Source organism: Culex quinquefasciatus, chromosome 2, assembly GCF_015732765.1.
Source record: "Culex quinquefasciatus strain JHB chromosome 2, VPISU_Cqui_1.0_pri_paternal, whole genome shotgun sequence".
Lineage (NCBI taxonomy): Eukaryota > Metazoa > Arthropoda > Insecta > Diptera > Culicidae > Culex > Culex quinquefasciatus.
This window is the reverse complement of record NC_051862.1, coordinates 161,764,577-161,787,629: the sequence shown is the minus strand read 5'-3', so window position 1 is coordinate 161,787,629 and position 23,053 is coordinate 161,764,577. Positions and strand designations below refer to the sequence as shown.

Below are 23,053 nucleotides of genomic sequence, written 5' to 3'. Positions count from 1 at the left end.
TAAAGTGATTTTATACTTTTTCAAAATTAAGGTTTATTTTGAAATGTTATCTTTTTTTATTATTTGTTGATAGAAAGTAATTATTTGTCAATGTTTTGATCCCTATGAATAAATGTTTTTTCGCTAAAATGTTTTTGTCGAATCATATATTTTTTTGAAATAATGATTGCAATTCAACTTTATGCTGCCCATGTTCACATAAATGTCCCATATGCAAAAACAGCAAGCTGAGAAAAACGCATTTGAAGTTTGTCCCATACATAAGGCTACGTGCTGTTTTTTTTTTTTTTTTTTTTAATTTTCGTTTTTGCCTTCCTCACTGAGGAAAGGCTATAAAATCACTTGAAAAATTAACTTTTTTAATTTGACCTCCTAGACCCACCTTCATTTATAATTGGGAGCGGCCGTAGCTGACTGGTTAAGGTGTTCGCTTTGTAAGTGAATGGTCCTGGGTTCGATTCCCATCTGCTCCCAACGAGAAAGTATAGGAAATATAAATCTTGAAACTCTGAACATGAACGAAAAATCAAAGTCGCTCGAGTCGGGGTTCGATCCCCCGTCCTTTGGATTGGTAAGCAAAAATGCTAACCACTAGGCCATCGCGACTTGGTGAGCTATAATTGGAATTAGGAATACTGTTACTACCAACTATATACGCGCAGGGTCCTTGTCCATTTGACAAGGGTTCGGAAGTTCTAAATAACGTTTGAACCCAATTGGTGCAAACGTTCTTCAGGGCGGGGCTTGTCGATAAAGCTGAAGTACCTCGCGCTCGGCTAGCCAGCGTAGAAATGGGTCACCGAAGCTCGGCAGAGCTAACACCTTCCAAATGCCTATGCGAGTTATTTGCATGTATAGAATGTAGATCTAAAAATACATGGAAACAACTCAATTTGTAAGAAGCGGCCGCGTGGTCCCGTTTGGTTGGTTGCACACACACACACACTAGACCCACCTTCATTTATAATTATCGATTCAGAATCAAATTCTGAACAAATGTCTGTGCGTGTGTGAGGAAGTTAATCAAAAATATGCACTTGATTATCTCGGCTCTGGCTGAATGATTTTTTTTTTAACTTCATCATCCCGGTACGAGAATCGAACTCACGACCTCTGGATTGGAAACCCAGCACGCTGCTAGTCGAAACCCATCCCCTACCGGTCAGTTTTCCCAGTGAGCTTATTTACTCTTTTAAGGGATCTGACTTTGTCGAGCCAGACAGGAATCGAACCCACCACCTTCCGCTTACAAGGCGAAACCCGTAACCACACGGCCACGGAAGCTCGGCTATATTTTGTCCGGATGTGGTCCATCCGGTTCACTTTCAGGTCCTACACTGCCCATGTTCGCATAAATGTCCCATATGCATAAACAGCAAGCTGAGAAAAACGCATTTGAAATTTGTCCCAGACATAAGGCTACGTGTTAAATTTTCGCGAAAAAACTGGATTTCCTCCTGATATCTAGAACAAAGTACTGGATGTTATAGGCACTTTCGAAAAAGCACACAATTTTGAACAAAACTGCATCAATAACTCGAAATCGATGAAAGTGCATATGGGACATTTATGCGATCAGGGGCAGTACAGCTTGGTATTGAAAATTGTACAGTTTCATGAAGTCGTTTAAAAGTTATGATGAAAAAGCTATTTATACGACTACATAAAAGCGTGATTTTCAACATAACCTCAAATGGCCAAATGTACTCGTATAAATAGCTTTTTCATCATAACTTTTAAACGACTTCATGAAACTGTACAATTTTCAATACCAAGCTGTAGGACCTGAAAGTGAACCAGATGGACCACATCCGGACAAAATTCATTCAGCCAGAGCCGAGATAATCAAGTGCATATTTTTGATTAACTTCCTCACACACATACATTTGTTCAGAATTTGATTTTGAGTCGATAATTATAAATGAAGGTGGGTCTAGGAGGTCAAATTAAAAAAGTTAATTTTTCAAGTGATTGTATAGCCTTTCCTCAGTGAGGAAGGCAAAAACGAAAGTTATATTTCAGGTATTTGATTTTTTTTTTAGCTGAATGTACTTGTGTTCCCGATCAAATTTCAAAGTTTTTTTTTTATATTTTCTTAATTTTGACGCTATTGTGTTAGGTAAAAAATTCAATTCAAACCAAAAATCACCTGATTCAAAATAGGTACTAAAAAGTAAGTTTTTGTATACAAATTTCCATACAAAATTAAAATAAAATGCGCAGTGTGGACGCAACCAATTGGTTCCGCATTTTAGGGGGTTGTTTTGAGCCTCAAAAGTCACCAAGAAAACTAGAAACGTTTGTTCTGGTTTGATTTGATCATTTAACAAAAAACATATAGCGAGTGTAGTGTTGAACGCTTCTAACATTAAAATAAAATAGTTTTTTTTTAATTAGAAAATATTAGCTTTTTCTTGAATTTTGGGAATTTCCAAGAAACTTAAAAAAGGTCCGAGAAATATTTTTTGGTGCTCTACAAACTAGATTTCAAGAGTTTTTTTTTGAAAAGGACCTATAAACTATTGTCTTTCATATGTTTATAGGACCTATTGAAAAAAAATCAAGATTTGTAACTGGCAAAGTATCAGGGATGTTTTTAGGCTGCTGCAATTTTTTTTTTTGAAGTTGTGAAGGGTGGTGAAGGAGGCAAAAAATAAATAAAAGTTCAAAAAATATTTGCAATGGCCTTACAATGAACACAAAAAAGTCATGTTTGAATAAAAATGATTTAAAAAAACTTTGCAAACAACTGTGTCATCACGATACTTACGTGCCTTCTTGCTTAGCCCATCTAACCCTGCATTCCCCTCTCGCAATCAATGATAGGCTATTCTCGGATCCGGAAACCCACAAACATTTAGCTCACCAAAACCCCATAAATAGAACGCATTCCATGTTCCGTGCCACCGGGCAATGACACTGCATCAAAAATAATTAACCAATTTAACTTGTTGGTGGGGTGAACGAAAACTTCAGTTCGGCACGCGCCAGGACTTTTCTTTTCTCTATTCATTTCCTTACTCGGGAAAGCAAAACACACACTCACGCGATGATTACCAACGACGGCGATGATCAGTTTCGTTTATTTTCAAAAGTAGAGTAGCAAGTTTGCGGATGCAAAATTGGAAAACTTTGTGCTTTTTTGCCTACATTTGTTGCTTTTAAAACGACTTTTTCGCGTGTGCTGGTTACTTTCACTTTTTTTTTTTGCGAGACTGTTGAGCAGGGAAAATCGATAAAACTACAGCTTATTTTTTTTTGTTTGTGTTGTATTTGAATGAGAAAAGTTTATTTTTGCCAAAAAGGTTCGTGAGTTGGGGTATTGCTTAACTCTTGTTTTTTTTTTTTTTTTTTTTTTGTGGGAAGAAAACGCACACTTTGCGCTTCTCTTCGACAGTTTTTTGCAAGTAACGCATCAACAGAGAGAATTTCTACACGTAACTGAAATCGGCAACGATTGTGGTTATAAGATTGGTATTAAGTAAGTTCCTTTACACGGGGTTGTTTGTTTTATGGTTTGGTTTGACCGCCTTCGCGGCGGTCAACAAAAACGATTCGTCGGTTTTTTTGTTTTTTTTTCAGTTTCAAAGAGACACAACCCTAAGTTTGGCTGTCCTACAGTAAATTGTTCGATTCCTCAATGACTAAACGCGAGAAATGAATGCGCCAAAGAAAAAAAACTCACCTAGAAATTAGGGGTTCTGTACAGAATTCATTAACCTGGGATTAAATAAATGCGATTTGCGCTATTGTTTAAGAATGGCCATGGCTTTTTTTTTATTCTTTCGTGGATGCAGTCTTGTTTTTTTTTTTTCAGATAAAGTTGCCCTCTTAAACGATAGCGTTATCACAAAGAAAGAGACGTTACAAGGAGGGGCGGGATCTTTTCCATCACTTTTTACACGATTGCGCGCACGACATCGTCTTTTTTCAATGGAAGCAATCGAGTTCCGTCTTGCCACACACAAAGTGTGTCACGATACGTGACACGTTACACAATATTTGTTACATTCTTTTTTTTCGAGTTCCTAACCTAGTCTGGTAGTAGCAGTAGAATTGTGTGTGAGTGTTTTTGTTTGAGTGTGGTTAATTGTGTAACACAATTTTGCGTTCGATCTTAGTTTTACTACTAGCGCTTCACTGTACAAAACAAAGAGGAAAACTAAAATAGAGACAAAAAAACACTACTGCTTTCAGCCGTTGCTGATCTAACCCCCCAGATCGCCCCCCGACCGACACCAGCAACAGCCCAAAAGAGTTCAACCACCCTCCACCAGAGAAACTGCCACCTTTCCGTTCCGTTCCCCACCCCCTCTACTAACACTTTGTCCCCCACACCACGGTTTACGGTTTCAGCGAGAACGAGAGCTTGGGCCGCGAATTGTTCTTGCCCAGGATAATCTTTTGCTCTTCCTTGACGCGCTTTTCCTGCTCTTTGCGCATCTTTTGGCGCTCTTCGTCCATCTTTCTTTGCTCTTCTATTATCGCCAGTCGGTCTTCGGCCTGAAAGAGAGTGTTAGGGAGGGAATGTTAGTATTTCCTTTGTTTGGGAAATATTAGCCCACAGTAGGGTGGTCCAAATCCGGGTTACCTCTTGACATCGAAGATTGTCCCATCACTAGGCTAAATTCCAAATTCGAGCTCATTCTGACCACGGGAACCTCTCCCTCTTTTAACATCAATCCCTTCCCTACTAACCCCGAGTAGGCCGCGGGTAATCGGCTCCCCTCCCACTAACATTTACACACAAGATCCTCTGTAATTATTAAGTCAAATGTAATTACAAAAGCCGACTCGGTCCTAACCAGGTCCCAGTACCGAAAAGGACCTAATAAAAATAATTTTATGAAAAAAACCCCTCCCTCTAAGCCAATATTTTTATTGACAATTTTCTTAAAATCAGAAACTTAATAACAAATTAAAAAAAAACTTCAACAAGGGAAGCACTCGTTATTTTAATTCAGAGTAGAAACATAAACAATGAGTCTTTGAAAAATAACTGAAATCTTAACAATACTTATAATTTCATTGTTTATTTTTTAAACTGGCAAACGTATAGTTTTTGATACTTCGTATCAACTGGAAATAGCAAAAAGTTAAAAATAAATTAATTTAAAATTTTATTTTGTTTCAAATCAGTTAACGCTTTGAACCTGATAACTGATATTATTCTTTCAAAGAATTTAGAAAAAACTAGGGACACGTTTAACAAAATGTTTTTATCAAGTTCACTTCAAATTTTGTTGATTATAATACTGATTTTTTTAATCAATGTTGATTTATCTAGTTGTTAGTATATAACTGTTTTAATTTCTTTCAATGAAAAATTCAGTTTGATAAGATTCCATGTTTTACCACTGCGAAATGTTTGAAAAGTTGTGTTTGATTATTTTTTTAGGAATATCAATATTTTGCTGTTGTTGTTTTAAGTTTGATGTTACCTCTTGTTTGATTAACATTTTTTTAATCTTTTTGTTTGAAAAATATATTCTGAAAAACTGTGTTAAATGGATCTAATATTCATTAGGATTTTAACCCTCTACTGCCCAAATATTTTTTCGAGAATTTTTAGTTTTCCCATGTTCAGGACGTCATTTTGAGCATTTTTTGTTCTACGAAAAACTTTACTTCGCTTGTTTTATTTTTTTCTTGTTTCATTGTTAGTATTTTAATTTGCATTTATCATGTTTAGTTTATGTTTGTTTTTGGTAGTATTTGGCTTATTCTAGCACCTCCTATCATTACATTTTGCCTATATAATTTTCTCATGTTTTTGCAGTCACTTTTCCAATTTTTCGCTTGTTTTTCACATTTTCTGCTATAAAATGACACTGTTATCATTTAAATTGTAAAAAAATGCGTAGAGGCATAGTATGGGACTTTAGAAAAAATACTGCATACTTCTTTTTACTTAAAATATAGGAAATGTTAGTAAAAAACACAGCCAAAGTTGACCCCTAAAAAAATACATTTTTAAAAACATTGGCAAAGCCACATAAAACAAGTAAAACTTAAAAAAGATAAAAAAATGGTTGAAAAATGGATTTTGAGCTTTTTGAATCGAAGCCCGTCTAAAGGCGGGGTTGGGTTGTAGAGGGTTAAATATTAGCCGTTTCGTTCTCAAATAGATTAATAGAATAGAGAAAGGAACTTTAATTTTCAAGTAACTTACTAATGAAAAATTCAGTTAAATTAATGTGAAAATTGTACAAAATATTACAAAATTATTCAAGAGTTAGAAAATAATTTTCAAACAAAAAGGCTTGGCATTCCCGACTTTTTGGTAAAAAAATCACAAATTCCCGATTTTTTGGGATTTTAACGAATTCCCGACTTTTTCCCGAATTTCCAAATTTTCCGAGTTGTGTGGCAACCCTGTATGTCTGAAACAAATAGATTTTCAGACATTTTTGACAATACCCACAGTTTATCTTTCAAATAATTGTAATGAAAAAAAAATCGCAATCGACAAATTCTTTTAAATTATATTTTCAAAAATGGTTCCGTTTTCTAAATTTAAGTATTTTGTCTATTATGTTTTGTTTCAGATTTGTAAATAGTGCCAACTATCATCTCTTAAAAAATGTCAAATGTTTGGTAAAAGTTTCTAACGTTTCCTATTTTGAACATTGTTTATCCGACCTTTTGCTGCTTAGTTATAAATTTTGCAAAAAATTAAATTGTCGAAACATGATTTACTCATTTAGCCCCAATTCTGTAATTTTTGATATCCAGGAAATTGTGGATCGTAAACAAAAATGTAGTGAAATTTTATTTTATTTATGCATAGATTATTTTCAAAATTTTGAAATCATCTATTTTACAAAAAAAATATATTCAGCAAAACAATTCAACTTTTTAGGTATAAGTCGTGGCCTGTACCTCAACAATAAAAGAATGGATCAAAAATGTTCAAAACAAAGTAGAGAAATTTCGTTTATTTTAGTGTTAAAAAGATTTGACTTTTTTTTTATTTGAAAAAAAGTTTAATGTATCTTGAAATCAGTGCACTTTTTCAAAATTTAGCAAGTACTTTTCGATGGCAATTTCGAATCTGAAATAAAAAATGGTTTTGAAAATCTTTTATATGTATGTTTGACAGTTTCGAAAAATATTTATTTCAAGAATGCATAGCGATGCATGCAAAAAAGTCTGTCAAACACTATCGATCAAAAAATTTAAAAAAATGAAATCTTTTTTTACTGAATATATTTTTCTTATTATTTTTTTTCCACAGTTTTATCAATTATAACTTCAAACAAAGATTTAATAGTGGAATTTTAAAATGAACGCATTCATACTTAATGACGTATTAAGTTATGGCAAATAAACTCGCACTTTTTGATGGTTTGGTAAGTGTCTGCATACATTTTGCCTCGCATTTTGCTTTGTTTGCGAGTTTGCCGCAAACTAGTTTGCGAGTTAGGAAAACTGTCAAACACGAAAAAAGTTCGAGTTTGTTTGTTTATCATAGTGTAATACCTCCTTGATGCATTGTCAACCTGATTTTTTTTCAGTAACAAATTTCAACGCAACTTTTTACAAAGTCCCATTGAAAACCTGATTTAATACAAAAATATACACCCAGTCCATGTTTTCAAACTTCTAGAGAAACAAGCCTTACCGGTTCAACAACATTTTAATTAAAATTCTATCAAAACACTTAGAAACTAACGAGAGCTCAGTAAACGCGAATTTGGTAGCCGGTTCAAAATTTTACTGCTGTACTCGGTAAAAAATAACCCAATTTTACCGTTCTTACGGTAAAGGAGCCATTACACTACGGCAAACAAACAAACTCGCACTCTTTCGTGTTTGACAGTTTGCCAAACGCGAGTTTGTCGCAAACAAGGCTTTGGTTGGTGGGGTACACACAAATCCAGGCAAACAAAGCAGGCAAACTGGAAAACTGTCAAAAAGTGCGAGTTTGTTTGTTTGTCTGTCTGTTTGCCGTAGTGTAATAGCTCTTTAAAGCTCTATTTATTGTCTTATCCTTGTATTGCATGGGTTTTTGAAAGAAAATTCAAAATATTGTTTTTTTTCATTTTTTAACCAATTATTTCTGCAAACATAAGGCTGGTAAAAATTTATTTAAAGTTTTTGTCTCCCACTGAAAAACTGAAACAGTTGCTTTTATCCGTACATTTTGACGATTTTTCACATACAAACTGCAAGGGCTTAGAGGGAGGGATTTTCTTGGTCAGAATGAGCTCAAATTTGGAAATTAGTCTAGTGATGGGTCACTCTTTTCAGAGGGTAACCCCGAGGAAGCCTGGAGGCTGTTACTCACCAGTTTACGCTGGGCCTCTTCGATCTTCCGATTGTTTTCGGCGATAATATTTTCGAGCTCCTGACGCTTTTTGAGCTCTTCCTCCTGGAGGTAGAGAAAAGGGAGGAATATTAGTACGGCACCGAAGTGGGGGAAACCAGCAGCAGGCACAACTCGTTCGCGGCGACATTTTTGTTGTTGTTGTTTTTGAAAGTTAAATAAATGTTCTTACAGTCGTCGTGGTGTCGAGCGTGGAGTGCGCGCGTCTGCAGTTTTCAAGATAATGAAATGTTTTTTTTGGGCTTGCTATTGAGTTCGTAATGATTTTTAGCATAAATTCACTGTGTGAGAGCAGAACAAAATCTTCTGTTGGAGTTCATGACGGGCATAATAAAATGTTATTTCTCACTCGCGTTATTTCAATATCATGATATCACTTTTCTAGTATAGTCTTATTGATTTTTATTAAGCAAAGCACTAATTTAAAACTGTCACGATCAATAAAGGAAAAATTAAATACACATACTACCATAATAGAGAGGAAACCAAAAAAATAAAAGTAATTACACAAATGAAAGAGAGATACAATGATTTTCCGTGTTTCACAAACTCTCCACTCCAACTCTACGCAAAACGCACGCCGGCTTGGTGGGGGTGTGGGGCGCTCCTCGCGCGGCAGCTACCAAGAATTCCATCGGCGCGAATCCATCCGCCACGCGTCCTCTCATCATCATCATCATCGTCAACTTCAACTTTGGCAGAGATCTTGATCTTGATCGCGACAACTTCCGTGCTTTAACTTTTTTCGCAAAACAAACTCTTTCTTTTTTTCTTTTGTGATTGGTGAAGAAAATACCTGAAAAGCGTTTCGGGATAGGGACGGAGAGAAAGGAGACGCGCTTCCGCTTCCGAATGGGCGCGCCAACCAGACTGGGGGTGTTTCATCTTGGGAACGGGGGACGAACATAAAAATTACTCTGTGTGTGTGTGTGGTGATGGACGACGACGACGAAGACGGGAAAAGACTAGCATATTTATGAAATGTGTGAAATGTAACGACATTGTTAGAAAATTAAAGGTTCGAAGAATTACAGGCATTTGAAGAATATTATTATGAAAAAATGCATTCCATTTGATTCGGCATATTCGTGAACTAGATATCTTTTCAGATAAATCAAACTAATGATAGGAAAAAAAAACTATGAATAATACAGTGGACTCTCTGGCTGTCGATCTTCTCGATATCAATATTGCTCCAGCTGTCAATACATTTTTCAGTCCCTTCAAATAGATTGCTTTGATTTTTCGTTCTATAATTTGATAACTCCCGCTCTCGACGGTCCCTTCAATATCGACAACGAGATAGTCCACTGTATGACAAAGTTAATAAAGTTTCTCCTTTGAATAACAGCTTTGAAAAAGTCTTTCTGTTATTATTTTGTTGAGAATATGCATTACGGGAGAACCAGCCCTATAAGCTACAAGCGTTACTAACATTCCTAACCATTTTAAACTCGAGATCTACAAACTGACATGGCGGGCGCCGTTCTTGGCCAAGAACCGTTTGCTCATTCTCTAATCGTTCCCTGAGCGAACGAACTACTGGTGAGAGTCCAATGACTGTGTGAATGATTTTGCGTTTGTCGTACTTAAGCCGAACGGAGCTCTTAGTCGCAGCTCAAGGCATTTAGATTAGATAAGATAAGGCGGGATTTCCCAGCTGTCAAAATAGTTTGCACGAAACCCGTGCAGTAGTTTATATGGCGATTTACAGAAAAGTGAAAATTTGACCATTTTCCGTGCATATTTCACCAGTTTTTTTTTCTGTGGGGTTGTTAAGCATGCCAAACTGAACCAAAAACCGCGTTGAGCTGAATTTATTTTTATTTCTTGAAAAAAAAAAAATTGTTCTAAAAGCGTATTTCGGTACAGTCGGTGGCATACTTAAAAAAAATCTGGTGAAATTTGCACGGAAAATTGTCAAATTTATACTTTTTTGAAAATCTTCATATCTCGATTAAATTTTCAAAAGGTCCTATCTACATACCAACCCATGAGGGATAGGTTGTTTTGAAAATTTAATCTAGATATAATTTCTGGATTTCGTGCTAACTAACTATTTTGACAGCTGGAAAACCCGCCGCATAATTGTTTTGCTTGCTTTGTTGGTTGGTAGCCCTGTTAGCAAGAGATCCGGATTTTTCTGTGCCGGGTATTTTCTTTTTAACAGTAGAGCTTTATGACGTTTCGCGTAAGCACACTAACGCACCATTTGGTTTTGCTAGCTGACAACATTTAACCTCACTTTATTTTCGTGTACGTACACGCAATAGAGGAGAAAAGCAACTCGCGACAAAATTTTGAGGCTAGGAATTTTGACAGGTATGATTTTCTAAAGTATTCGCCTCCTTTTCTCTCCCACAGAAAACTTAGGACAATGTAGCTGTCAAACCAGGCCAAAATTTTGAAGTCACTCACAAAATGAACATTAAGTGATGTAAGTTCATTTCTGACGTCACGATTTTCTCCTCTATAGAGGAGGAAAGCAACTTGCGACAAAATGTTGAGGCTAGGAATTTTGTGAGTGACTTTAACATTTTGGCCTAGTTTGACAGCTACCTTGTCCCCAGTTTACTGACGGGAGAGAAAAGGAGGCGAATACTTTATGAAAATCATACCTGTCAAAATTCCTAGCCTCAAAATTAAGTCGCGAGTTGCTTTTCTCCTCTAGGCAAGAAAACCGTGACGTAGCAAATGAACTCAAAGAACTCAGTATTCATTTTGTGAGTGCCATTTGAGTGGTTTGACAGGTGTCAAATCGGGACTTCGCATTTTTGCCTTCCTCACCTTACTGAGGAAAGGCTATAATGTGGTGATATTTATCGAGTGAGAACCACTGGCACACAACTAGAATCAAAACAAACCTGACCTCGATAAATATCAACTGCCCACCTCGCTCTGTTCAATGCGCACCGACGATATTGCCGAGGTCAGCACATGGGACTCTTCGAGTGAGCCCGTCATCGCGCGACATTCTTGAGGCAGGCGCAAGGGACTCGAGTAAGACCGAAAAAGCCAGCAGGGCAATAGACCAGGCAGGGCGTAGCTAGTAAGAGTTGCACATCGATGCAACATTATTTAACCATATAAAAAGCTCAATCAATAAACGATTATGGTCAGTTCTTGACTGGACATTACTTAACGAGTTTTAAGGTTCCTGGCTAGTATCTACTCAGCCTTAAGGATAACCTCTCTTCTTGAAAAGAAAGTCCTTGTAATAGTCAAGCATTACTCGCGATTCTTCCACTTGCCGTTCATGTCCGCTTCGCTTACCACAATAAAATCACTCGAAAAACGAAATTTTCATTTCGACCTCCTAGACCCACCTTCATGTATACATATCGACTCAGAATCAAATTCTGAGCAAATGTCTGTGTGTGTGGTGGGATGTTGATCAAAAAAATTTGCACTGGATTATCTCGGCACTGGCTCAACCGATTTGAATCGTTTTAGCCTCATTCGATCCGTCTTGGGTCCCATAAGTCGCTATTGAAAATTATAAAGTTTAGTTAAGTACTTCAAAAGTTATGCTAAAAAAACGATTTTAGCATAAGTCCGGAAGATTGTAAAAAGGGTGGTTTTTTTAGAAAGGTATTCAAAAGACCTTTCCAACGAGTTCAAAAGATTGAAGATCTGACGACCCTATCAAATGTTATGAGCACTTAAGTGTTATTTATACACTCTTTGGAGGCCGGATCTCATATATTTCGATGAAAACGTTGTCCAGATCTGTCATACGACATGTAGTTGGATAGGTAATCAAAAGACCTTTCCAACGAATTCATTAGATTGCCGATCTGACAACTCTATCAAAAGTTATAAGCACTTAAGTGTTATTTATGAACTTTTTAGAGGCTGGATCTCAGATATTTTGACAAAAACGTTGTCCGGATCTATAATGCGACCTGTCGTTGGATAGGTAATCAAAAGACCTTTTCAACAAGTTCAAAAGATTGAAGATCTGACAACCCTATCAAAAGTTATAAGCACATAAGTGCCCTAAATTATTAAGATCTGACTACCCTATCAGATGGTATGAATAATGAATCAAGTTGATTGAACACTGAAAGGTATATTTTGGATAGCATTACCCTCTAAATGTGAGGAAGGCACCAACCACCTATGGATGGATTAAGTAACGTTTTTTTTTATTTGAATTTGCTTCCGATTGCGCGAAACATCATAACCCGTGTTTTTTCCCATATTATTGCCCGTGTGCTTGTCCGTGCTTCTGGCCGTCTTCGTGTATGTGCACCTGACCACGCTTAGGATGGTGTGCTTGTGTGTAAGCACAGCCTAGATCCGGTCATGGTGCAAGAACACCGGTTTTCACTACAGAACTGATCGTTAATTCAAATTTCACTACTTCGAATGTCCGCTAATTCGAATGCTCGCTTTTAAATTAAAAACTACTCAAACGTTAATACTGAGTTGACAAACCAATGTAAAATATCTTTTACAACTCCACAAAAAAATCTTCTTCTAATTTGACTGTTAACTTTAAAAATGACGTGTATTTTTTTTTTTCAGAGAACAATTCATATTTCCTCTAATTTTGTCTTTGATTACATTTACCACGAGGCATCGGATTTGTTTTTTTACATTCACTGAATTTACATGGTAATAAATAACAAGGATAAATTCTGTAATTTTACTTGGTAATAAATAACAAGAAATAAGGAACAATTACACAAAATTGCAACGATACCTAGTTCACGAACAATCATAATTCACAAAAAAAAAAAATAGAGGAAACCATAGTCAACACTGCACAAAACACGATTTCGAAACGGTCCTCGAGAAGTCGGCATCGGGATTCCTTGCGTTAGACGAAAGCCAGCAGAGAGAAACGGAACATCGCCACCTGGGGACGCCCCCTCTGCCGAGAAAGCGTCCCCGGTGGGGAGCGGTCCAAGAGCGTTTTCTTTTTGTTGTTGATCTTTTTTTTTTGCTTGGGTTCAAAAGTAACTCGTCAACCGACGGAACGGCACACAAACGCCGTCCGTCGGCGGACCCCCTTGCGGAAGCAAACGCTTACCTCGCGGCGGCGTTCTTCTTCGCGGGCCTGTTCGCGCCGCTTCTCCAGCTCCAGCATCATTTCCTGCTCCATCTGCTTTTTGGCGGCTTCGACGCGCCGCTGCACTTCGGTTTCGATTTCGTCCTTGCGCTTCTCCAGCTCCTCCTCGACGCGCTTCTTCACGAGCAGCTCGATCCGCTTGGCGGCCTCTTCCTCGATCATCTGGCAAAGGGATAAAATGGGGGTGGTTAAGTTTTGAAAGAGAAGTGGCGCAATTGTAGTAATTTCCGGGACCGGGACCGTGGTGTAGGGGTAAGCGTGATTGCCTCTCACCCAGTCGGCTTGGGTTCGATCCCAGACGGGGGCCCCGTTGGCATTTTTCGAGACGAGATTTGTCTGATCACGCTTTCCGTCGGACGGGAAGTAAATGTTGGCCCCGGACTAACCTAAAAAGGTTAGGTCGTTAGCTCAGTCCAGGTGTAGGAATCGTCTCCCTGGGTCCTGTCTCGGTGGAGTCGATGGTAGGCAGTTGGACTCACAATCCAAAGGTCGTCAATTCGAATCCCGGGATGGATGGAAGCTAAGGTGTAAACGGAGGTTTGCAATTGCCTCAACAATCAAGCCTTCGGACACCTAGTTTCGAGTAGGAATCTCGCAATCGAGAACGACAAGGCGGTAATGCTGTAGAGCAGGGGTGCCCAACCTTTTGGCCCTGCGGGCCAGATCTGATTTTTCTGAAGCAGTGGCGGGCCGGAACTAATGTTGGTAAAAGTTCAAAACTGTTAAAAAAAATCATAACATTGATTTTATTAGGTTGTTTCAAGTAAACAACCCTAGTAACATTTTAGGTTTTAAGTAGGCCATAAAAGCCTATTAAGGCCGTATGAGGGTTTTCAGAACCATGATAAAACCTTTAAGTTTAAAAATGTTACTAGGGAATTAAATAAACTTGCGTTACAAATAAGATTCATATACCTTGATTTTTAGTAAGAAAAATAAAGATTACTTTAAAAGGTGTGTTTATCAAATTTATTTTTATTTTGCTTTGGTTAAAATTGTATTGTAATTGTTTTTGTCGATTGAAATTCAATACCTGATATCATTAACTAAAAACATTTAAATTGCATTGTTGCAAGTTTTTAGTTTGAAAAATCAACGAGACAAGCTAAAATTGAAACGAAATTTGGATTCAAATCTTTTTTACGAAAAAAACATTTTTTGCGTTATTGTGCACCTTTATTCAAATAATTTACAAAGCATTACAAAATGATGTTAAAGACACGAAATTAAAAAAAGTGTAGAAAAATATATATCTAATAGTTTTTAATTCGTCATTCTTCAAATTTCATAGAATTAGTAAGAATACATGAAAAAAATAGCTATCTGATTTCTTGACTCATTTTGAAACATATTGTAATATTTCTAAAATGTTTGCAGCGACCTTTATTTTTGATCTAAGCTTTTTTCCAGCAAAACTTTATCATTGAAAAGTTGTACTGAAAAATATTCATTATTGTTGCTAACTCATTTATGAAAAAAACTATTTTAATCAAAATCCTAAAAAATGTAACAATTCAATTAGAAGTAAAAACAGCCAAAACTTTAAGAAATTTAAATATAGTGTCTTTTTGCAATCTTTTTGCACATTTTTCAAGTATAATAAATATCAATATAAAAATGATAAGAATTTAATTCAAACATAAAGAATTTTTAAATGTGAAATAAAATCATTTAAAAAATACAAAGGCAAATGACTTTTGATCTTAAGATTAATTTTTAAATTTTACACTAAATTTGGTAATTGAGTATTTCATGAACAGCCTTTAGGGCCGGTCATAGAACTATTTTGAAAAGCCGTCGCGGGCCGGACAAAATGGCATCACGGGCCGGATCCGGCCCGCGGGCCGGACGTTGGGCAGGCCTGCTGTAGAGCGAATAATTAGATTTTTTGATATGCTATACTGCCGTTCTACGCATAATTGTCCCATGTTCAAAAAAGTGCAACTGAGAAAAACGTGATTGAAATTTTTCGTCCGTTTTCTGTGTTTCTACGCATAATTGTCCCGTGGGTTCCTATTTGCCCATGTGTCCCTAATCGCCCCAGTTAGCAGTTTATCACCCTTATTTGTGATTCTCTTGCTATAAAACAGTTAAACAAGACATAATGCTTTGTAAAACTAATGATTTCGTGTAAGAAAATACTTGGTGGGACAATTATGCGTAGAAGTTTAACGATGGGACAAACAGACTTGGTGTTGTTTTTAATGAGTTTCCGAACAAAGTACCAGATTTTATGTGTTTTTCTTAAAGTACACATCAAACTAAACTTAAAAATGTCATAAAGTCAAAATCGTTCAAAACTGACATGGGACAATTATGCGTAGAACGGCAGTATATGACCTATTAAAAAAATCTCTTGCAATATTGATTAACAAGAGTTGATTTACTTATCAACCCTATATACTGTATCCAAAATCCAACTGTTCAGAAATTTTATCAATGTAAGAACGAGCCTTGACCTATCTTATGCACCAGGTTCCCGACGAACACAAACTGCCTTACACCTACATCTCACCCTTGCTCTGAGTCAGTACGAGCAGCACGCTAGAACACGCTTTGAGTGTTCGTGCCAGGCATTCACACAATTTATAGGGCAGATAAACGAATTATTCGCTTAAATAAATAAAGAAGTACATTAAAAAGAATAGAAATATGATTAACCGACTTGATATTACTAGTACATTAAGGGAAAGTATTATTGAGTAAAAAAACAAATCTTGTTACAGCAGTAGTAATTGGTACAAAAAGAGTGGAAAAGCATTGAGAGATAAGAAAATCAAGAGAGATAAAATCAATCAGTGGAGCAAAATAAAAACAGGAGATAGATGGTAGTTGAAAATGAAGTGAAAATAAAACCTCGTTATATGACGTTCCACCTTTTAAACTTTTCGATTTCTACCATTTTTATTATTTTTATTTTTTTTATTTGGATCAAACTTTGTGGAGGCCTTCTCTATCACCAAAGAAGCCATTATGTGTTATTGGTTCATCCATACTAATATCCATACAATTTTGGCAGCTGTTCATACAAAATGGTACGCAAATACAAAAAAAAATTGCGAGATCGGAAACTGTTTTTAATCATGCGCAATTGATTGCCCAGGAAATTTTATGTGAAAAATTGACTTTTTACGAATTTTTGATCAGCCTCCTTTTGCGTGGCACTTTAAAGTGATCAAAAAGATCTTAAATAGAAGCTAGAGATGGGTTAACACCCTGTCAAAATTTCTTGAAATAAGTTACTTAACAACTTTTCCTACGACACCAACGCTTTAAAAGGTCACTAGTAGAAGTTAGGGCTTGGTTGACACCCTGTAGGTGTGTCACCCTGCATGTCAAGTTTGATTTTGAATGCGGGATGAATCCCGCATAGTTCGGTTTCTATATGTCATGTGAGAAACTTATTCCGGATTTGAATTCATAGGACAGAGTGCTGCGCAAAATCATTTTTTTTTATTAGCAAAATCGCTGTTTCTCGCCAATAGTTCATTTTAGTTTGAGGTTTACATTGATTATTATGTAAAATTGTCCGGGGAACACGATGGTGATAAAATAAAACAAATAAAATTATTAGGAATTGGTCAAAACTGAATTTTAATACCGTAAAACGGGGTGACTTTGATAGCCCGGGTGACTTTGATAGGTTTGCGATTTTTCTGCAAAATGAAGAGTACAATTAAAAAAACGTAAGGAATGGTTTAGAAACATACTGACCGTAGTAGAGAAGTGTTCAAAGTACCTCAAGAAGAATTTTTCATAAAAATTTGAAAAGTTTAAAAAGTTAGTTAAGTATAGTTAAGAAAATGTTGATGAAAATCATTATTTTAAACTTCTCAAAGTGTCATGATTTTCTCAATAAACATGATTTTTAATCGGAAAACTGAATGCATTTTCGGATTCTTTGGACAATTTTTCACTAGGAGAAGGTTAAATAAGTTTGTAAATAATAAATAATATGTGTTTTTGAAACACAATTAAAAAATATCTCCAAATTCATAGGCAATTTCAGTTGAACAAATTTCATGTAAAATGTGTAAACTTGTGATTCGTGCTTCGAATTCAGTATAAAATGCAATATAAATCAATAATTTTATAAACAAAACTAGTTTTAACAAATTTCAGGCAAATTTCCGACTTTTTACCAATTTCAACTAAAATTTGTATAAATTTTGTTAAAAAGCTTATAAACTTAGTTAACTAAATATAAACATGGATATTTTTTCTTAAAAACTATATCAGCTACTTTAGTGATGGTACATTTAACGTACAAATAAAGTTTGAACATCTTAAATATGATTTTAACAAGAAAAACTATGACTATCAAAGTCACCCCGGAATTAAAACTAAGAATTTTTAACGTAACTATTTTTCTAAACACTATTGAAAAACTTTTTTTTTTCAAAATAGTGCATGGACTTTGTGTGTCCTACCCCAGTACATGTTTTAAAAATAATAATCTTGAGAAAAACCTTACCTGTTGGAAAATATTCAAAAAACAAATTGAAATCCTATCAAAATCACCCCGGTTTACGGTACTTAAAACGTAAAAATATATTAGGGGGCATTTAAGGGTTAAAATTCTTTGATCAGTTATTTTATAAAATGCAATCTGTAGAAAGTCTTTTGCTCAAATAGTTGCAATGTTATGATTAAAAGAAAAAAAAAGTTGGTTTAGAAAATCGTCAAAGAAGAGGGTGATGCCAAAAATAGAGGGATGGCCCAATCAGCACCAAACTTGGGATTTCTGTTGACAATCGATAGATGAACGTTCCCTCCAAGTTTGGTCCAAATCGGTGAAGGTCGAGTCCAAAAGTGTTGACCTGGAAATGACTCAAACATAATTTTGGCGTTTGATCGCCTATATCAGTGTTTCTCAACCGGTGAGGAATTCCCCCCTGGGGGGGAATTTGGGCATTCTTGGGGGGGAATGAGGATGCAAAAGAAATTCAATGTGCAAAAGAAATTCAATTAACGTGTTTTCAAAAATTAAATCATTTACTGATACTTTCTTAGTAATCCACCATGTTTTCATATGAATCAGCAAATTTTGATCAGTTCTTTAACATATTTGAAATAGATTTATTTGAAAAAATCTGGATTATTTTTGCAGTTTGCCCATCATGATCATTTTCATTAATTTGTGTTTTTGCAGTCGTTTCAATCTCAGCTGCTCTTTAAAATACATTGGAAATATTGTTTGTGATAATTTGATTTGATTTTGTTTTAGAATTTTGGTGGGGTTTAAGCTAAATAATAAAACAAAATTTCTTGTTATAATAAAACTGAAAGTTTAAAATTTTGTTGACAAACAGTTCTTCAATTGAAAATAAAAATTAAAAAAATACACACAAATACTTCACAATTATCTTTACTTTTTTGACTTTTTTTTATTCCGAAAGATTTTTTTTAATCCCTAATGTCTGTAATTTATTTTAAAACAAAACTTTTTCAATTATTTTTGATTAAAGCAAACAAATTGAAAAGAACAAAAGTTGTTCAGTTTATTTCGCAATCACAATCATTAAAAATTTGTGTATGTTTCCTTTACTGATGCTTTAAAAAACATCAATCTTTTATTATTAATTATTAAATACAAAATTATGTTATTTATTCAATTTTACCAAAAAATAGATAAAAATGAGGGAGGGGGGAATGAAGGTCTTTCAAATAAGCCAAGGGGGGAATGCAAAATAAGCCAAGGAGGGCTGCAACTTTTCGACTAGTTTTTAATGACAGTTTTACATCGATCCGATATAGTATAGTGGACGTAGTTAGAATTTCATAATATTATTAAAAGTAGATTTTTATTAAAGATAACAGCATGTAGGTATTTCCATCGAGCACATGATGTTGACTAAATAACACTTTGGCGTGCAATTCAACTTCAGCATTTTCAACTGAACTCCCAATTTTTTTTTAAAGAGCCAAAGGTGAAATCTTGCACAGGCACCGACTCCATGAAATTTTAATATGCATTGACCTCTCGTCCGATCAAAACTGGTATACTGGAAAGGTACCTCTAGTAAACAAAATCGCAGTATGTCATGATTTGAAATAATCCAGAAAAAAAATCCAGGTGTATGCTGTACTAACTGCGCCGAATTTTGCAAATACACCGAAGGAATTGCACGTGAACTCAGGAGGACTGTTGAAGTGTTTACTGAACAATACTTCTTACTGGCAGATGATACGTAAATCAGATAACATAACTGGTCGCGTTGATAAGAGAAAGTTGGATAAATCAGCACTGATCACGATCGGTAATTCAATGCAAGCAATGCAAGTGATATCAAGGCACTGCTTTTCTAGCTGCAAAACTTATGTCTGCAGAAAACGCAACGTTCCATTCGAAACAAATTTTGCTTTTAAAATCCACAGTAAAAAGGCTCTTCATGGATGTGATTTGGTAATCGTTGAAACGATGAACAGGCTGTTGGAGTGTTTCGTGTTTGGATAAACCAGACAAATTCACGATCATTGGGAAATGATTCACCACGTTCCGAATCATGTTAACAGAGAAAACTTAATAATACTCCATGTCGTTGTCGAATGTACTTAGTTGAGAGAAGAAATCGCAAGCTGGAGATTTAACAAACTAGTTCCTGATGACTCGATGGATTGATCAAGAGAACCCGGACAACAAAGTTCATGATGCCATTCAAGGATGAAATCAAATGGTTTTACAATATCATGACTACTTATGCTGCAACGGTGGAGGAATATGTTGAAGATGAAGGGTTTGTAGGCCAGAAACCAGGAAATGCACCTGTAAAACCATTCCAGGACACCCACATAATAAAGTGAAGGAGTTACTTGGAACTTTCTCTTACACCAAGTCGCCACGTCAAACAGTGAAGGGGATTGCGAAGGCGCTGCGAATCTACAAATCTGTTAATGCAGCTTTAACTATTTTGCCATATTCGCGTTTTCCATCAAACGACGCGGCAAGCCGAACACGGCATCGGACGACTTTCCAGTCGTTGCTAAGCCGTCGCTGAAGAACCACGCAATTCCTGGATTGAGGTGCGGTGTATCGACGACATCTAGCACTACATTCCATATCAAAACTCAACATCTAGAATATCCGCGGCCTCCAAGATGTCGGAAAATCGACGGAAAAACAAAATTACGATCAAGTAGCAAATTTATGACAAAACCACAGATTGAAAATAATGAATACCGAAAAATGATTTCAAGTACTTGACACTGAAGTCTGTAATTGAGAAGCATGTCTTTTACATATTACAATTCTATTGAGTCAGTTTTCAAGTATTCTACCGTAACAAACCCGAAAACACTCACCTTCTGCTCCGCCTCCTTCTGCCTCCGCTGGCGCTCCATCTCGGCGAGCCGCTCGACCTCGGTCAGCTTGCGGTGCTTGGACGACGACTTGGACCGGCTGCCGGCGCGGCTGCTCTTGTGGTGGCTGCTTTTGTGGTGGTGCCGGTGCCGGTGGCTCCGCCGCTCATCCCCGCTGCTGCCGCCACTGTCGGACGACTCGGACAGCGAGCGCTTCCTGACATCCGGAAGAGACCGGGAAAAGAAGCACAGACAAAGGGACGACTGTTAGAGATTTAAGGGGGGAATTTGGCAGGTTTCTCCCCACGGCGGACAAGCGGGATGTCCACCGGAGGTAGAAGAATCAAATTTGATTATTTTTTCTCTAAGAAATATCGTAAAAAAAATGTTGAAATACAAACGTAGGTAAGCAAATTTGTGTTTGTTTTCTTTCGAGTTTGGAAGATTACCATCAGCTCTTCTTCTTCTTGCCCGCAGATCGATTCCTTCCATTTATGGTCCTCCTTGGGCGGGTTGGCACCGACTTCCCGTGCTCCTGGTTCCTGCAAAAGGTACAATCCGTGGCCGTGGCGGCCACCCCACTTGGAAGACACACGACGAAATCCGGAATCACCGGACTTAGAGAGCAATCATCGAGTGTAAACAACACTCAGCCAACTTCAAACTGGTGGAAAAGTTGATTAACTAAATAGCGACCAAATGACCGCGGGAACCGGCCTGGGACGGGGGGAGGTGCGCGTATTTTTACCTTGACTTGGAGCTCCGCTCCTTGCTGCTGCTGTATTTGTCGTACCGCGAGGAGGACGATTCGTGCTTGCTGTGGGAGGACGAGCGCGACTTGCTCGAGCGCTTCCGGTGTTTGCTCTTGTGCTTCTTCGGCGTCCGGCTGCGGCTGCGGGAACGACCCATGGCGAAAAACGGTCCCGGAGGATTCACGGCGCACCGACAGCGAAAATAACCGAGTGGAAAGGAAAAAAATTCTTGATGCGCTGCGGCTGCTGCTGCGTTTTCGCGATTTGACAGCTCTGAAATGGCCGAAAGCGAAAACGAGGGGAGTGGGACTGGGTTTGGAAGAAAAGTGGGTTTGCTATAATGCGGGAAAATTTGGCAGAATAGCGTGCTATAATGTGCGAACGAGGGGTGTGTTTGTGAGAGGAATGTGTTCAGCGGGTCACGGGGATGCAGGCGTAACAAAACTGCGTTTTGGGACGGAGTTCACCAAGCGTATTTCAGCTGAAATTTCAAAATCAGCTCACCCAACGTTTGTATTTATTTAAAAGTTGAATAAAAATTCCAATTTATGATAACTTCCTTACTTGTGTGCAAGGGGTTGTGCATAAACCACGTGACCTTTTTTTTCGGGAATTTTAAAGTTAAAAGTTCAATTTAGTTTATTGTGTCTTTATATTTGAGTGATTTTATTTCAGGTATGAAAAGACATTTAGTGTTATTTAGATAAAGTTTTCTTCAGTTTTCCATAAGTAAAGTATATATTTTCTCAACCTATAGAAAAACATATATTCAGTTATGGGCTATTTTTTCAAATCAAAAAATTGATAAAGATACATTAAAAAAATTGCTAGAAATTATTTTTTTAAAATCATAACTCAGCTGCAAAATGTTTGCCCTTCTCTTTGGCTCAAGAAATTGTCCCTCTAAACATTTTTAAAAAACTTAAAGAAAAAAATACCTACAATTTGCCGAAGGTCAACTTTGTACATTTCATGAAATGTTAGGTAATATAACATTCCAAATTATGTAGCTCATTAGTAGGCTTATTGATTTTTCACGCTCGCAAATTGCTAATTTCACGGGGCCCTTATTTCAAAACACCAAATTTCACGGAAATTTCGCGGGAAGTGAAAAATGTTAAAATAACCGTGAAGTTCTTATGTAAACATAACAGAAACTGCTTTTTAGCTTCAAGATAAAAATAAAATAGAATTCATGATGCAAAAATAATATAATCTGTAACGAAATCTTCAAAATTTTTATTCAAACTCAGAACAGAAAACAAAAAAGTGATACAGTGGACTATCTCGTTGTCGATATTGAAGGGACCGTCGAGAGCGGGAGTTATCAAATTATAGAACGAAAAATCAAAGCAATCTATTTGAAGGGACTGAAAAATGTATTGACAGCTGGAGCAATATTGATATCGAGAAGATCGACAGCCAGAGAGTCCACTGTATTGAGAACTTCCTCACTATATATCTTTGTTTTTCGCTGATCTTTTATCAATTTTAAATTTTTGTCGCAATGATGGTCTAGTACTTAACGCATCTAAAACAAAAGCCAAAATTTTTACTCTTCCTAATTCTAATCTACCTGTATTATCGCCCATTACA

At 36.6% G+C, this 23,053-nt stretch overlaps 1 protein-coding gene across 1 annotated transcript; it reads right to left on the bottom strand.

The window, feature by feature from the left end:
* Positions 1 to 3,046: 3,046 nt before the first annotated feature.
* On the bottom strand, positions 3,047 to 21,732 carry LOC119766979 (UPF0430 protein CG31712). The gene is made up of 5 exons (XM_038253852.1): positions 21,454 to 21,732; positions 20,709 to 20,922; positions 13,368 to 13,568; positions 8,291 to 8,374; positions 3,047 to 4,503 (listed from the first exon to the last, which is right to left on the bottom strand). Exons 1-5 carry the CDS (start codon positions 21,612 to 21,614, stop codon positions 4,345 to 4,347), a joined length of 819 nt encoding a protein of 272 aa, XP_038109780.1. The 5' UTR covers positions 21,615 to 21,732; the 3' UTR covers positions 3,047 to 4,344.
* Between the last annotated feature and the right edge of the window lie 1,321 nt (positions 21,733 to 23,053).

Coding starts and splice junctions, on each gene's coding strand:
- LOC119766979 (XM_038253852.1), bottom strand. CDS start 21,614: ATGGGTCGTTCCCGCAGCCGCAGCCGGACGCCGAAGAAGCACAAGAGC. Junction 20,923..21,453: donor GAGCGGAGCTCCAAGTCAAG/GTAAAAATACGC, acceptor TCCGGATGTCAG/GAAGCGCTCGCTGTCCGAGT. Junction 4,504..8,290: donor AAGAGGCCCAGCGTAAACTG/GTGAGTAACAGC, acceptor ACTCTCTTTCAG/GCCGAAGACCGACTGGCGAT.